We start from the raw sequence: 17,345 nt of genomic DNA on the forward strand, positions 1-17,345 counted from the left end.
TATCACGAACGGTATCAAAAGAGCGAATCAACTTGTCGAAGGAGGAGGAAGTTTCATTTCGCGAGGTCTTCATCTCCGCTTTTGTTGGGGGAGAGATTTATTCCCTCCCATATACGTAAGCGCAACAAACCGGAAGGAAAATCATTCGACGAGTGATCGAGCGAAACTTCCGACGACATTGCATTTTCATCGAGACATTGCCGTCTCGCGGAAATTAACTTTCACCAACCGAGCCATTCTTCTCGTTTCTTCCTCTATGTACATATATATATATATATTCCAATATCGTTTATACGTCGATGTTTCTCAGAAATCGGTATTAATGAGCGGTACAAGTAACGGTACAAGTTTTATTATAAGAACGGGAAATGGCACGATAAATCCTCCACGCTTCGTCCTTCATGAACCTACGACGAGCAATGTTATTGGGAGAAAGAATTATTCGTTATTTACAAAAAAAAAAAAAAGAAAAAGATAATTGCGATCGAAATTCAAATTCAATTCCAATCTCTCGCGAAGATATCGAACGAGTCTAAATTTATTCTTGGCCTTATTTTAACGGCGTGTCTTTAAAAAAAAATTATTCCACGACTTCGAGAAAGGTAGAATATTCAAAGATTTTCGCGTTCGAATCAAAGTTCAACCTTACACCCTGTCGTCGAAGCAAAGAGAGAAACGCGAAGGCGCGAAATACACCTTGTCACCGCTATTACCATTTCCCAGAATTACGATAATCTTTCGAACGGAAGAGGAGGGAAAGGAACGTTCTTTCTTTGGGCAACGTAATGCGCACGTGCCGGCTCTAACCGACTTCTGAAAACGCGGCTTAGGTCGCGTCTATATATTCCCACCGTCGTTGGAACTGGGTCACAGTTCTGCCCATCGGGGGTATTAAAACAATCCCTAAGCTCTCCGCTTGGCAAGGGTGCGGGGTGGAGGGGTGGGCGTGTGCCAAGGGGAGGGGCAAATAACACGGCGAGGGAGGCGAGCGACACGCGTAGGAGAAAGAGCAAGGGTGAAAAAAAAAAAAAAAAAGAAAGGAGAGAAAAGAAGGTGATGCAGAGGTCTGGTAAGTGGCAAAAGTGGCGGCGAAAAACTGACAAGGCTAAACCAACAGGGAGACAATCATAATGCACCACTTTTCCTCGACTCAACTTTTCGAAAGGTGTGATTCGATCGAAGGATGTTTTTCTACAATTCGGGATACGTTTGCATATTTTGTACATCTTCGCTTGGCAATTTCGGTATTCGTAGTATCGGGATTTCAGGAATTTCGATAATTGTAAACGATCGAAGAGAGTGGAATTATTATATGGATAACGAGTTACATCAAAAAATCGTTCCTTTTCTGGATCAATCTTCTTTCTTAATCGTTCGATTGATATAATTATTGCGATAAAATATGAGAAATATACAATGATGCAATTTCAGGTATGCAAATCAAACGCAAGATTTGCCGATTTAACGAAAAAATTTTCCAAGGAACCTGTAACGTAACCGGTTATATATTTTTTAAAATACTCGGACATCGTGTTAACGATTCCAAACTTTTGGCCAATGATGTACACGTACCACGAGTACACGAGAAAATTTTTCAATGACATCTCTTACTTTTATTCTTCATTAAAGCGCGCCACGTTCTGAAAATTGTAAGTTCAGAAGGTGAAATATAAAATACTGGGCAAGAGGAAACGACCATACACCCTGCGGCCGTTCTGGAGAGGTTCATCACGCTAGTTACGCGATATCTTTACAAAATATCGTTATTAAAGCGAAGGAGAACAGTTAGATGGCGAGCTAACTCCTGTGATCCGAAGGGATCTAATTCTCGCTCGCTCGGATTAATTCTCGTTTCTCGATTCCTCTCGATTGTATCCGTCCTCTTTTTATCCTTTTTATCTCGCACGGACGTGAACTCCATTCATTGAAAAAAAACAAGATGGTCCATTCTCGGTCTGAATTGCAAGAAAACTCCGAGTTTTCTGTTAATGATATGTTGCATCGCAAACAGTTCGCTCGTCTCCGTGAGAGTGCAGAAACTTCGATACTTGTTCCACGTCTTCTCGATGTTAAACAGAGAGAGGATCGCCTGGATAAATTTCGAATCGTAGAAGCGTACGGGGATTTCTCGATGGCGAACGACGATCGAGGTTTCCGGTCGAAGATCGTCCCGATTAACGGTGGATCGATATTCACGTCGATCGAGAGATGTGTAATTCCCTTCGAACCGAGGGGAATCGATCCAATATTTGAAAGATGTCCATGTATCGAAGTCCCGGGAGAGTTCTGCGAAACTTCGTACAAGTTGCCCAAAACTTGTGGTTGTCGGTGTCCGTAGCGTGCGAAAATTATGATCCGTGAAACTTTCCCGAAAAACGTTCCCCAATTTCGAATGTTTTCGAAATATAATAATATTTCAGAGGAATGGGATCGAGACGATACTCGAGTCATCTTCGTTCCCTCTACAATCTCTTATCGATTCGTGGAAAAAGAATAATTCACTACAATTTTTTTTTTCACTTACTTTTGAATAGAAAAGATAAAAAGGATGGAAAAAGAAGGTTATCGCCGTGGCAATGATTCATGGCTGGTCGGTAATCGATAAACGGGGCACGCGTACTACGTGACCCGCTGACGGTCAAGAAATCCCTTCGTATCGGCGATTAACCGTGAAAAAATAAAATAGAGGGCAATCACCGATGAAACGCTCGATCAGTAAAACTGTGTACTGTAAAAGGGCGGAATTGGAGAGAGGAGAGGGGGAGAGAGAGAAAGAAAAACTGACTTTATCACCGGTCAGAGCGGAGGTAGATATTCGATTCGGTGGCTAGTCGGGGATGGTGGCGTTACCTGGCGCCTTTCCAACAATGTGTTCACACTTTTTACCTCGCGATAAATTCGCGTGCCGCGTCTGATGCATCGATAGTCCAATAGTTTCCTTGATTGATCATTCACGACGACCATGCGATCATTTCATTTCTCCTTCAAGATGGATCAAGATTCGAACGTTACGGAACCTGGTAATTGAAAGAAACAAATTTCAATTTTTGTGTCTCGTTTATGAAGATACGAGTGAGATTCTTTCTATTCGAAAATGACGTAAATCAAAAATTACACACAGATAATTCGATATCTTAATTGTGATTAATAATGAGATTAATCCGATTTACGCCTTACGTGTCTAAATTTATTTTAATTGGAATAATCCTAATAATTATCAACAATATCTATTAATATAAAGATAAGATGAAAAAGAATTTGAAAAAAGAAATTGAATTGTTCTTTATCATGATTATTTTTCCCTCGTAATATCTTTTTTAAGATAAGTCTATCTTACTTTTCCTAGTATATATATATATATGTATCTATTTTTTTTCGTTTATTGAAATCGCGTATTATATTATATCTTACGAAGATTAAAAGATTTACAAGGACGATTGTCACTTTGAAAAAAATAGCGTTTAATAGCATTCATTTCGATGCCAACAGTTAACTAGTATATAATAAACAGAATAAAAAAAAAAGACATTTATTTATGGTCAAATTCAGGTTTTCTTCATTTTTCGAATAATTCCAATCGAGAAACATTTCGATTACGATATATATCGAGCGAATCGTAATTTATTAATTAATCGACATCCCACGATTCTTGAAACGAATTTCAATTCTCCGTTGATGGGCCGCATTACGCATTTGTCAATCTCAATTGCCCGAGGTGGAAGTACATCACGATGTATCCACATCGATGACACGTGTTTAATCACACTTGGATGAAAGCCCACCTCCACGGTTCGATTATCGGTTTCGTTTTCGTGTCGGCGTCAAATCATTCGACACGAATCGAACTGACCCTCCGGGGCCGATTTGCCATTTCGACAAACATGGCAAACATTTCGCGGACACGCGCTTCGACTTTTGAACCGGACCAAGTATTCCGTTCTCCATTTTCGCCCCTTCTCTCTTTCTCTCGAAAAACTGGCGTCGTGAGGACAAAGTTTCCACTCTTCCACCCTTCGAATTACTATATCGACGGATTATTTTAATCGGGGAAGGTTGGACGAGGAGGTGTCCTCGAAGGTAATTCAGCGGAAGGCCACGTCGAAGATCGTGGGAGGGAAAAATGAAATTCTCCCCATTGTACGGGCAAGTTTCTCAATCTCGCTGGACGCGGCCGCCCTTCTATCGCGCCGATAATTAACTGCCTAACAATTTTTCTCGGCTACAACGCTCAATTTAAACTTTATTAATGAAGGGGCCATGCCTCATTAACCCGCCGCCCTTAATGATTCCAACGACTCGTCTAATCCTATCACGATTTACTTTACACCGCGTTCACCTTCTTTCCCTCGAGAGCTCCGGAATATTTCTTCGATATGTTTTGCCTATTGCCCACCCTTCGTGTATCGTAATCGAAAAGGAAAAAAGAAAAAATCACGATAAAGAATCAACAGTTTCAAAGTGATATTTCAACGAGAGAATTTATTTATATACGAAAATAATCGTGGAATACGAAACAGTATCGAATAATTAATATCGTGTACAATTAAATTGATACAATTAAACTTTGGAATCTACTTTAATATCCGGAATCCGAACGATACGAAGAAGAAATCTCGGTGTTATTATGCGCATTGATCCGTATGCACGCGTATCGAGTTACGTTTTCGCATCGGCAACTTCGTACATTAATTTCATTCCACTCTAAAACTGCCATTCCCAGATTTCTGCCAAGTTTTTCTATCAAGTTTATTCCTTCGAAACTCGTCGAGTATTTTTTACTCCCCACTTTTTTTTATTTCTCGTTTCTCACTCGTGCTCGACTTCGAGAAGCAGTCAATTTCAAATTTGAATCTTACTGAACGCTTGAGAATTCGTTGGAAAATTTAATCTAATTCGTTCTATGCATGAATGAGAAATGAGGATGATGAAAAAGGAAGAAAAATAAATCTCTTTCAGCAATTAAACAGAACAGATAGGACAAACATTTTCTCGGTAGAAAGCCCAAAGGCGGGTGATCAGTAACCCGATCGTAGGGACATCAAAGAATATTTTCCGACATGAGACGATATCGGCCTTTCACGTCGCCACGATTGGGCACGGTTGCTTTCGAGTTCTCTAATGAGAGAATCATCCTGTAAATCTGATCGCGAATATGGCGAATGTATGGGCCGGATAAAATTAAAATCTCAGAAATAGATTTAGGGGCAATTTATAACAGAGGCACGATGATCGTTCGAATGAAAATGGGAACGAAGATGTGCCAACAATGAAAACCGATAAAAAGGTGATAAAGTAATCATCAGATATCGAGAGTTTAGAACAAAGACGAAAAATTAGTAATTAACGATAAGAAATTCGTAGAAGAGATTGAAAGAAAATACCGATAAAAGATAAAAATTAGTAAAAATCGAAACGGATAAAATCGATAAAGAAAATCGTAATCGAAATTATAATTTTGCGATAAATTTGAAATAATTGCCGGAACAAAGATTTCGACCACGATAACGTAAACTCTTTTAATTATTTTCGTTCGTTTACCTTTCCAAAGCAGCGAAAATTGGCTTTTCCCCTCGAGCTCGTAATTTCACTAGCCTCCTTCCTTTCATTTCATCCGATTTATTAAATACTCCTTCACTTTGCCGATTTATCATAATACTCCTCCCTCCCTTCCGTCCCTATTCCAATTGAAAAATAACAAATACACGGGTTACCAGGACTTTTCTCCGATTGAAATGCAAAAAATAATTAATCTTTCGTGCAATTGATATATCTTACATCGTCACATCACGTTCGGGAACAGGAATTGCGCGTATGTTGAGAAAGATGGTTGCAATGGTAAGGTTCGTGTCAATTCGTGAAAAAAGAAAGTAACCTATGATATATTCGTCAGAAAGAAGTGTCGCCACTATCGATGTAATGAAATTACGGATTTCATCAAGCTTGGAGGGGCGGAAATGATGGTAGTCAGTTGTTCGAAAACGTTCAATATTTATTGTAAGCGCGCGTGTAAGATAACGCGCACAAGCACGCATCGCAGCAACCGCTTTGAAAATTAATTCTTCGTCAATCCGATATATATGCGCGTAAAAAATGTCGAATGTTTGGTTATAACATGAGAAATATCAATGATTCAAATATTCCAGATGCCCCAACGGGCTGAATGATTCGCAATTCAATTTTTTTTCTCCCCCCTCAACGTTTGCCTTTTCAAAGATATGGGAAAAGGGTCATCGATTTTTTTTTCCTCTTTTTTTTTTTCTTTCATCACATCAATTTCGCAGAATGAATTTTCATTCCTATATAAACGTGATGTATAGCAAATGTGATTGCCACTTATATGCCGGCAACTAATTTTCGTGAAACGCATCCGGTGTTTACCGGTGCAATAAAAATTCCTATTTTTACTCCAAATTGATTGCGTTATTGCGAAAAGCACTGGAATCCGGCGGACGAGATCGAGCGGGCTCCAATTGGCGAGAAGGAGTGGGGAAAAAAGCGAAGAGGCTCGATCTTGATGCCGCATTTGTTCTCGTTCACACAACAGCATCGAACTTATTCCGATAGACTCTCAAAATTCACGGTTTATGCAATATTATAATTTATCCAACAATCCCTGTTGAAAAAATCAATCAAAATTCATCATGTGTGACCATTGCGCGTAAGTGGCGACGATCGCGACTAATAAATACGATCGAGACGAATCGGAAACGGCCGATTATTAAATCGTTTCCATTTGTTTTTCCACAGAAAAGTTACGAGTCAGAAGGGGTACGCGGGCCAGGTGACGTGTAAATGCGAGCAGTGAGTAACATTTTCGTAATATAAAACGTGTTTTCATTTCACCGATATTCGCTACTACATCCTAATAATAATAATAATAATAACAACAATAATAATAATAATAATTTCGTGTCATATTCGTGACGCAGCGGTGACAAGAGGATGGGCGAACTCAAGGAAAGGGACTTTGGAGGATGTTGCTCGAGGAAGTATGATATCATCCAATATTCTTCCTCTTCTTCTTCTTCTTCTTCTTTTTTTTTTTTTCGTCTCTCAATACCGTACGCACAATTTTTGTTTTCTTGTGGAAAAAAAAAATAAATCCGACGCATCCGACCTGTATGGCCGCCAGCATAAAAGAGAAAAAGAGAAAAGAAAAAAAAGAGAGAGAAAAAAAACGAAGAAACGTAAACGTGACAGGGGTGTGACAGGGGGGAGGGAGGAGGAAGAGGAGGGAAGGAGGGAAGGGGCTATATAAAACATTGATTTTAAACGTAATGAGAGATGTTTAGGGGGTGGACAGGAGGAGATAGTTGATAATCAGACACTTTAAGCACACAGCAGCATTCGTTTAATCGAATTTAATAATTCGACTGAATGTGCAGAGAGAGAGTAACAGTGGGCGGATGTTGCGGTTCCAAATGCTGCTCCGGATTGCAGGAGGAAGGAGGGTGTTGTACCGGAGGTACGCCAGAGAGGGAACCGAAATTTTGTTGCAGCCCTGAAAACTAACCGAGTTTCCTCCTAAGGAAGCCTTTAAGAAAGCTGGCTTCAAAGGGAACGAGGCAACCGGTAAACATTATAAGCGTTAAGCCCCGGGCTGGGCGGCCATATAGGGACACGGTAACAGTTCCAAAGGGAATTCGTTGAATTTATTACGCCATTACTCCGTTCGTTCACTCGATTCTTTCCGTTCGATACGATGGATCCGATGGAAATAATACACGCGCGCGAGGAATTTCTTCCTCGAGGAAAAGAAAAAAAAGAAAAAGAAAAAGGAAATAGTTCTTCCTTCCTTTTCCCTTCGAGAACGGAATTTTGGTTGGGAACGGGATCATTATATTGCGTCGCGATTCGACGCGCGAACAACTTTTAAGGGGGGAGGGGAGGGAGGGAATTTAAAGATGATTTCTTTTTCTTACAAAAGCCAATACGTCAAATTCCATCCATTTTTTTTTCAGAGCGAGAGAGGCGGCAGGTGGTTGTTGCTTGTCCGGTTGCTGCAAGGATAAAGGGAAGAAGGAACCGGAACCGGTTTCGAGATGCTGTGCCGAGCGAAAATGAAAAACACTTTTCATTTTTGATTAAAATTCTGTAGTATCACAGTATCATTCGATGTAATTTCATACTCTTGATATAATAAACGATTCTTTCAAATTACACACGTCTCCTCCTCACGTCGAGTGCATAAGAGTGCATAGAGTACACGTACAATGATAAGCGTAGAAATCGATTAGAGAGAGAGAGAGAGAGAGAGAGAGTCGAAAGTATTTTCTCCGGACGTAGGATAATCCCTTTCGAGATTAATATTTCGAGAATGATTTTTCGAGAATTCATCATATATTGAAATATATTCGCGCCCCTCTCGCACTCGACAAATGAAAGCTGCCGCGTAATTAACCAAAATCCATCCCAAGTTATAATCATGCGTCATTAAACAATTTTGGAACAAACTTCTAAATTTATCAAGTAGTAATCATGTGCGACCACTGCAGGTATATATATCCTTTCTCCCCCCTCCCCCATTTTCGCGAACCGTAATATCATTCGATCGCATATTTTTTCCAGAACTTACAAATCAATGCTGAAAGAAGGGGACAACGGTAAAACATGTTATCAGATGGAGATGTCAAAACCCATCAGCATGCAACCCATCACCATGCAACCTATCAGCATGCAACCTATCAGCATGCAACCCATGGCATCGACGAAGCAAACGTGAGACTCTCTCTCTCTCTCTCCTCTCTCTCTCTCCTTACGACTCTCTTCAAATTTTAACTGAGTTAAACGAGCAATCGGTGGAGAAATCGCTGATTTCCGGTTAACGAACCGTATTTACAATTTGCAGCAGGAATCTGGACGCCGATTCGACGGGTTGCTGCTCCTGGAGGAAGACCTGCTGCGACGGGATGTGTTGCAGGCACGTAGGCAACTGCTGCGCCACAGGACTGGAGCCTCGAGTGGTCGAAAAACCGATGCCTACTTACCCAACTTATCCCACTTATCCAGTCATCCAACCAACACCGATGCCAGCGCCTTATCCGCCCGCCGCTTATCCTTATCCCTCCGTTGAAGTGGCTCGTAAGCGTCCTATCCCCTATAAAATTACACGACGTGACGCCCACGTGTCGGTTCCTACCGACTAACCACGAAATTCGAGGGGGGAATCGTCGTCGAAAGTGTGCCTCTTAATTGAACGTCGTTTCCGGGAACGATCCGTTTCGCTACGTTCCTCGGATACAGAGAACGGAAAATTAACTTCTCTTCTACGTATATTCCCATCCTCCGCGAAAAAGGTCATCCTCGGCAAGGAGTCGAAAAGTGCGCGCGATCGTGCGAGCATTTTTGGCTCGCGCTCCTTTCGGATCTGAGATTTTTCTAGGTCGCTTCTTTAAAATCAACTATCTCTCTCCAAAGTTTCCAAACAGTTCGTTTCCTGGAAAATTTAAATTTCCTTGGGACGAGGATAGGATAAGATCGAATTGATTCGCGTGACGGGATACCATCGATGATGACGAAACGTTAATTCAAACCGAGCGCTGTTCACGCGTCAGCCAACGGGATAGCGGATCTCGCCCTCGGCCGAGAGAAAGGAGGGTTAATTCGAAAAACCGAGGAGGGAAAACAGAGGAGTCGATTTATTATGCGGGTGTATCAGGGACCGAGTTAACCTGGAGGATCGTTAATCGATCGGCGTTAGACGCAAACCGTATCTGCGATCGGATCGAGAGGTGGAAAGTTATATCGGGTTATAACGTATTTAGTTTTCGACCCTGTTTCCGACAGTTTAACGTTCACACCTGTCCACCCATTCGCATACTCCATTTGCTCCTACTTTCTCCAACTTTCCAAATTGATCAAACTGATCTCTTTTCGAGCCCTCTCCACCCGCTTCGAAATCAATTATATCTACGCTGTTGTTCCGTCCAATCTATTTTATAAATTTTATAAGAAATGTGATTAATTAGAAACAATATATTTCTTCGTCCAGCCCCCGAGATGCCTGAGAGAGTGCCCTGCAGTCAGGAGAAGAAGCTGCCTCTGTGTTACGGGGGCGATTGTCAAGAGATGAACCAGTGCAAGAATAAGGATATCGTAAGCGATGTGGAGCCGAGGCAATCCGAGCGATAAAGGAAATATCGAACGAGGATGACGACGACGACGATCGAATGAAAATGGACGGCCACGTTCCTCCCTCCAGGCAAGGGTGTATAGAGTCTAAAAAGCGACGTTGTTGCCAAATTTGGAAGGAAAATTAGTTAAGAAGGATTATTCTATTCTTTTTCTCGGAAAACGCGAAACTTGGTCTTCGCCATCCCGTATACACTTCGCAGATGGATATACTTTGAAAATGAAATTTCCCGGAGGGGGAGATGGAATAAAATAAATTATCTCGGTTTTCCGTTCGCTCGCGAGCAAAAGTTGGACAACAACCCCTCCATAAAACAAAAAAAAGAGACCGCGATTGTCTCTAGAAAAAGTTCAAAGAAGAAAAGCGGAAGCAGACCACGCGTTTACACCGAGATGATAAATAATAATTTTATCCTCGACACTTTAATCTCTCATCCGACCCAAATCTTGACGGAGGAAATTAGCATTATCATCTTCTATAATTTTTCCCTCGTTACTTTTGTGTTTTTTTGAAATTCAAATTTCGCGAAATGTAAGAAAATTTATACAAGAATCGACAGAGAATGTGAATTGCGCACCAATTTCGTGAGATGTTATTAAACACTGTAAAAAAAGAAAAAAAAAAGCAAAAGAAAAAAAAGGGGAAAAAAAAACGTAAAAAAAATTATTATTTTTTTAGGCGAAGCATGGAAACGATTATTTCGAATGCTCGGTCGCCCACGCAAAGGGTTGATTTATAAAACGAGAATGATGCGTCATCGTTGACGACTCGCGCAAGATGTAGACTCGACCGACGAACGATTCAATGAATCTCTAACGAGGCTAACCGCTTCGATACGTATCTTCCTAATCCATTTGTCGTGAAAAATTGTGGAGAAGAAACAAATACGGCCGCGTAAAGAATAACAGCGATGTAAAACGATCCTAATAGTCGTCGTAAAACAGTAGCCAGCCGGTTGGATAAAGCGAGGCGTTGAACGTGGGTGAACCCAAGCAAACGTTTTGCAAACATTTTACAACCTCCCCTCCCTCCCCTTTCTCTCTTTCTCTCTTGACTGAATAGAAAATAAACACAGGAAACGATTGCATTGATCTTTTATAATTAACTATGATAAATAATTCTTTGGCTATACACCGTGACAACGATGCAATCTTTAAAGGTCATCAACTAACCTGAACTTATTCAAACTTTTAGATCGACATAAAAAATGTCGTTACATCCTTTTTTTTTTTTTTACCTTTACACTTTTGGCCACTTTCACGCCAAATTTATTTTTTCACAAATTTTCATCGCGGTTGTTAAGGATAGCGAGAAAAATTTCCTTAGGAGAAATATTCGCGCGAATGTCGGACGAGTTATTGAACGAAGGCCGAAAAAAAAGGAAAAAGCCATTTGCAACAAAGCTGGAATTAATCATCGCGCGACATCACCTTTGCCGTTTCGACCGGATTCCTCGAAAGCAACGAAAGCCGGGATTCATAGCCGGGTCCATTCATCAAACCTCCTCCTATCGGCTTCGAAATAAATGGAAACTGGGCTATGAACTACGTACCATCAACGAACGAACGTATACGAATCTTCTTTCGCGCGCTCACAACACCCTCTTCGAGCACTATCCTCGCGGTCTCTTTGCATTTGATTCTCTAATTTCCTCGCGAGAAGGAGCGCAGCCCACGTCGAGACAATTCGTAAACTCTTGATACTCCCCGAGAAACACCAGCTAGAGATATACTTTAAACGATTCTCGCCACAATTTCGATTTGCATCCAATCGATGCTTCGTCCATTCTCAACCTACAACTCTCTCTTTCTCTCTCCTCTTATAGCTCTATCCCTATCCTCTACATCGATAAAAATCCTCGACTTCTTTTTCTCGATCTCGATTCGGATCTCGATCTCGAGGAAGAGAGAGAATGAGATGAGGGAGGGAGAAAAAATGAGAGAACGATAACGCGAACGACGAAGGAAACGCGCGAAGGAACGGATGCGTGCATTCGCAAGAGCAAAGAACGACAGTCGAGAGAAAGAGAAAGAGAGAGAGAGAGTGGCTGGACGTGGGCACAAGTGCGTGAGCATCGAAAGGGCGTCGCGGTGAGGGTGCCGTTGAACGAGGAGCGCAAGCGCTACGGGAACAGAGGTTTGGGGCCACGCGGCGGCACCAGTCGCTCCTCTCAAACCGCGAAACACGTCCCGGCGTCCTCGAGGACGAGTATCGCGAGAGAGGCCGCACACATCTCTCTTTCTCTCTCTCTCTCTCTCCCTGCTCCTCTCTGTTTCTCTGTCTCGTCGTCGTCTTTTTTTTTTCGTTTTTTTTTATCAACCCCCAATACCAGCCGCGAGTTTCACTCATCGTGCGCGCGTGAAGGTGGTGAAAAAAAGAAGAAAAGAAAAAGTCAAAGAACGCGGCAAGTGCTCGTCCATCAAATCCATCCTGGAGCTGGACACCGGAAGTCGTCGTCTCTCCTCGGTCGTACAACACGATGCTCGTGCAACGCTCGTTCAACTACGGGTTCAAACCACGCCGATCGAAGGGTAGCGGCCAAGGGAGAGTGGACGATCTCGTCTTCTTCGTTCGTCGATGAGATTTGATATAATAATAACAATAAAAAGAAAAACATCTCGCAGGCTGTCAGGTACACGCGCGCAGACACGACGGCCTTGAGCGGGTGGAAGAAGCGGCGTGCACCGGATAATTAACACGCGTGTTCCAAGTGCTGTAATAATACCTCTGTACTTACTCCGTTGTCGTTTGTTGTTCCACTTGTGCGTCGGAATCCAGTGAGTGTTCCTTCCTGAGAAGAGATAAAAAATGTCTCTTGTTTTCTGGTGATAGTTGGGTGGCGGAGAAGGGGGGTGCAGCCGGTTCTTTGATCGAGGGAGGAGGTTGACAAAGAGTTCCAGTTCCTCCAACGAATGGAGCAGCGACCTTCGGCTCGATCGACCATCGAATCGGCCGACCTTTCGTTACGAGGCCACTGCGAAGTGTTAGTGTTCCCCTGTTAATTGCAAGCAAATCGATCGTTATCGAGATCGCACGTTCCAGATCCTCTCTCTCTCTTTCTTAAGATCGGAGGGTACGGTCGAGACGCCAATTCGCTTTCTCGTTGACTGCATCGAAACCGATCCGCGTATCATTCATCGCAAATTCGCGTCGAACAGCGTGGAGAACCTCCTCCTCGTTTCGTTAAATTAGTAATCGACAAGCGGCGACCGTTTGATCGTTCGTCGATTAATTTATCGGTTATCGTACGACAGCTCTCGACAGCGAATTAAAAAATTAGAGTTTAAATCGCGAGCTCGATAGGTTTCTCGTCCCGAATTTTTTGACGAGAATTAAACGAGGAGGAGCATCCCTTCCTCCTCGAGTCACGCATCCGATCTATCCTCGATCTAGGCTCGATTAATTAAAAGTTTCTCGCTCGTTTCGAAACAAAAAAGCGGAGGATTTCGCCCGGACGTGAAACCAATAAACGAGATCCAAGATTGTTCGAGTGGAGTTTTTATACCGAAGAGTATAAACGATAACAGATCGCGTGCAATGCGATACAAGTTCTCTGTGAAACGATTAATAAAACGGAAACGCTTCTTCTCCAATCCTCAAATTGACGCGCGTTTCGAAGAGCTGGAAGAATTGTTGTTAGCTTTATTCTCCTCCGATTCGAGCATTGCGAAACGATCGTCGAGTCGGCTTTCTCAAGCTCGAAGAGGGTAAATATCCCCTATTTACCAAGAGAAAACCTCCCTCTTTCCCCCTATCTCTCGAGCTTTGCGTCAATTATCTTTCGAAAATTGGCGGCGTGGAACGACGCGTAAAACGTTGCACGCGCCCGACCGAACCCACCGAATCTGACACACGACAGCGCGCGTACCCAAATTTCCCAAGCCGAATCTCGTCGACGAATAATCCGGACGTCTCCTTCCGTCCCTCTGCCTTTCCTCCATTCTTCCAGACGATTACGTCCGCGCTCTCTTATTTTCTTCATCCATGCTTCCTTCCTCCCTCCCTCCCTTCCTTCCTTCCTTCCTCTCTTCCTTCGTTATTCGTCCATTGTTCGTCGATCAAGATTCGTTCGTTTCCAGCGTAATGTTCGTCGTTGTTCAAGGGAGGACAAACGTTGTTCGAGGGACAACGTGAGAGGCGCGTCACGGTTCAACGATTCGGGGACGAGAAATCGTGGGAAATAGAAGGAAGAGGAGAATAACGAGGAGGAAGAAGAACACGATCTCGAGGGGGAGAAGATTGTCCATCGGATCGATCCTCTGGAGAGAAGATACACGTTGGGAACAGCATCCCCGAAGGAATAATTCTTCGCGTTTAATCCTCGTTTATCGGCACGGTGTATCGAAGCAGAAAGCGGCATCTCCCTGATTCAGCTCCCCGTTTTACCTCCTCGTTACTCCTCCGGTGAATGATCGAGAGGCGGGGAGGAGGAAGGGTAGATCCGGGTAGACACGGATGTCGGTTTTCGCGTTTTAATTAAGGATCATCCATTCGCTTGGGGGAGGGGGATGAGTGCAGTGTTAGCGTTTTCTCTCCGTGCAAAGTAAACATTGTGGCAAATTGGACGTGGAACTATACGTAGATAGCTGTATATACGGCCGATTAGCCGGGACTGAATTATTTTCGGGCAGAATTGTGAGTCGTCCTTAATTGGAGCCTGCGGAACGATAAATTCGAGCGGCGGAAGAGAACGGAAGAGAGGAGCGAAGAGACTGGACGGTGACGTCAAAGGTAAAAGAATGTTTCGTATCATCACCTTCGCTCTCTTTCTTTCACCTTCGTTTTCCGATACTTGGCCACCGATACTTTTTTTCTTCCTATTCCCGTCACGTTCTCGGATCGCTCTCGTCATCGCGTGATCATGGTCGATTAAAGAGGATTCACGTGGTAATCGTGAAACGAAGGGAGGCTTCGAACCATTCGCGTGCCGTTAACCCTTCGGGCGCGACAGTTCTTTTCTCTTCTTTTTCTTCTTCTTCTTCTTCTTCTTTCGTTTTTCCACCTCCCCGCTCTCGTTCCGCTTTGAACGAAAACAGTACGAGTCTACTCTCGCCGATAAATCAAATCCGCGATAAATCTCAACAAAACTCTCTACCGTGAATCGTATTCTACAATTTATTACCATTTCTTTCTCAAATTTCGCTTTGACACGATGTGTACGTATTCGTACATCGATATCTTGAAATCACGATTCGTAGAATTTCTAGATTCTTTTATTTGTAACGAATCTGTACTGTGAAAAATAATAAACGTAACGTTAGTAATATATTCTTGCTCGAATGTATCTACGCGACATTTATTCATCTATCATTCTATCGCGATACGTCCGTTTGGGTATGGAAATCGTACGAGAACCGCTTTAGAGGCCACTGTGTCTTGATTAACGAACCAAGATTGCGTGGATACCCGTTGGATCCTGGTACTTATTTCTTATTTTTCCGATCAATTTGTTGAATTATGAACGAGCGATCAATTTTTTCTTTTTCTTTCGCACGACTTCGCAAGGACGACGGCTTTTCCTCCCGAAAATTCGGGAGGAGAAGCGGTCTGTCTTTTACGCTTCATTCACCGATGAGCGTTCTCAAGGGTGGCGCTCTAGATTTTTCGCCGTGATAGCATTGATAACGAAGCGATCGAGAAAGCGTTTTCGTGGTTCCATTAAAGCGGATCGGTCTAATATCCTGGGAGTAGTGGCAATCGGGTTATAAGGATTATCTTCAGCGCACCGACCTATCCACCATGGACGATTAACCAATTATTTTTTTCCCCCCGGATCGACTGTCGATCTTCCAGATTTTTAATCTTTCTTATCTTTCTTTAATAACAGGGATAGCACGCGCGTCCATCCATTTCGAATCAATGGCTTCTCAAATAATCGTCGATATTCGTTTTGGACGATAATTTTTCTAGAAAAAATTTTCCATTCTATGGGAAGGGAATCTACGTAAATATTTTTCACTTCGGCGAGATTAATTCCTTCGAAATTTACAACATCTCCATAGCCGATAAAACACATTGTTGTTCCTGGCAGACATAGGATCGACAAGGGAGAATAGAGATTCGAACGCCAATTTTTTTCCATTGTTAATAATCCGAATTGACAGGTTTCGAAAATTTTTCCAGTATCCACGAAATCGTCTTATCCACCTAGCAACATAAATTTCTCAGATTCTGGATCCTTGAAAAATTCTCCGACCACTTTTCTCGAGTTCTCTTTCTCTCCGTACTTTCTCTATATATATACTTGAACGAACAATTTGCACTTGTAATAATCTCTATAAAATTCTTATGATTTTAAAACACGAGAAACACGAAGAAATATCTGAGAGTATCGCGAGAAGAGTACCGAAGAAATTGCCAAGAACGTGGTGTTTTAACTAAAGAAAAAAGGACAGTTCAGTCATGAATCTCATCGCGAGGCAACCAGATCGCAACGACGGTTTCAATTAACTGCGCGTAATTGGGGATAATTGCCGATAACAAACTGCTGCGTAACCAGCGTTCTTGGATTACTCGTCCAGATCAATGCTTCGTCCCACGCTTCCTCCACGCTGCCAAGAGATGAAATACGAGCACGGATGAGAACGGACGGGTTAGAAAATCTCCCGAGTCCAAAATGATAATTCATCCCGCGTCCTGAATTAAATATTGGAGGAAGAGGGATCATCTGATCGTAATAATAATTTCGACTCCGCGTCACTTCACCGCAATTAACGAAATCGCAAGATTCGTTTTCATTCGGAAACGTCGTCTAAAACGGACGAAACGGGAGAAACGGATTTTACTTACGAACGGATGATTTATCGTCTTAATCTCCGCGTTTAATGTTGGCCAGGGTGTTTCCAGGAGGGTTGGTTTGTTCCTTGGCTGCATTTGCATAAGACAGAGCTGCGGGACGATTCGTGCGTGTAACGTGAGAACGGCTCGATGGAAACGCGGAGAGGAAGAGAGAGAGAGAGAGAATGGAACAATTTTTAAATTAACTTTCGCCGCTGTAAATCTCGAAACGATAAACGAAGCGAGTGAGATAAATCACTTTTTTGTCTTATTCGAAATTACATCTGAATATTTTCCACAACAATCCACTGCTCAAATTTCTATCTAATTTCGCAATTTCACCAGGTAATTTTTCTTCAATATTCGTTTAAAGATCCCGAGGATTTTCAGCCAAGTTCCAATATCGCGTCGAGCGAATGGCGCGTCCGACCATAGA

At 42.5% G+C, this 17,345-nt stretch overlaps 2 protein-coding genes across 10 annotated transcripts in view; both read left to right on the forward strand.

Annotated features, from left to right (window-relative positions):
• The first annotated feature begins 529 nt into the window (after window positions 1-529).
• On the forward strand, window positions 530-10,787 carry LOC107996274 (uncharacterized). Of its 3 annotated transcripts, XM_062086194.1 has the most exons (6): window positions 530-1,069; window positions 6,748-6,801; window positions 7,962-8,495; window positions 8,569-8,718; window positions 8,849-9,081; window positions 9,992-10,787. In XM_062086194.1, exons 3-6 carry the CDS (start codon window positions 8,479-8,481, stop codon window positions 10,129-10,131), a joined length of 540 nt encoding a protein of 179 aa, XP_061942178.1. In that variant the 5' UTR covers window positions 530-1,069; window positions 6,748-6,801; window positions 7,962-8,478; the 3' UTR covers window positions 10,132-10,787. The 3 variants fall into 3 exon arrangements, 1 of the variants encoding a protein (XP_061942178.1); XR_009832936.1 differs by lacking the exons at window positions 7,962-8,495; window positions 8,569-8,718; window positions 8,849-9,081; window positions 9,992-10,787 and adding exons at window positions 6,930-6,989; window positions 7,386-7,403 and having other exon boundaries at window positions 567-1,069; XR_009832937.1 differs by lacking the exons at window positions 530-1,069; window positions 8,569-8,718; window positions 8,849-9,081; window positions 9,992-10,787 and adding exons at window positions 2,883-3,020; window positions 6,930-6,989 and having other exon boundaries at window positions 7,962-7,974.
• A 1,135-nt stretch (window positions 10,788-11,922) lies between these two features.
• LOC107996358 (dopamine receptor 2) overlaps window positions 11,923-17,345 on the forward strand; it is a 58,906-nt gene continuing 53,483 nt past the window's right edge. Inside the window, exons 1-2 of one of the 7 annotated variants that reach the window (XM_062086191.1) lie at window positions 11,923-13,115; window positions 14,235-14,863. The gene's annotated coding sequence lies outside the window, so the exon portion shown is untranslated. The other 6 variants (XR_009832932.1, XM_062086184.1, XM_062086183.1 and 3 more) reach the window with 6 other exon arrangements.

Source organism: Apis cerana, linkage group LG15 (assembly GCF_029169275.1).
Source record: "Apis cerana isolate GH-2021 linkage group LG15, AcerK_1.0, whole genome shotgun sequence".
Taxonomy (NCBI): domain Eukaryota; kingdom Metazoa; phylum Arthropoda; class Insecta; order Hymenoptera; family Apidae; genus Apis; species Apis cerana.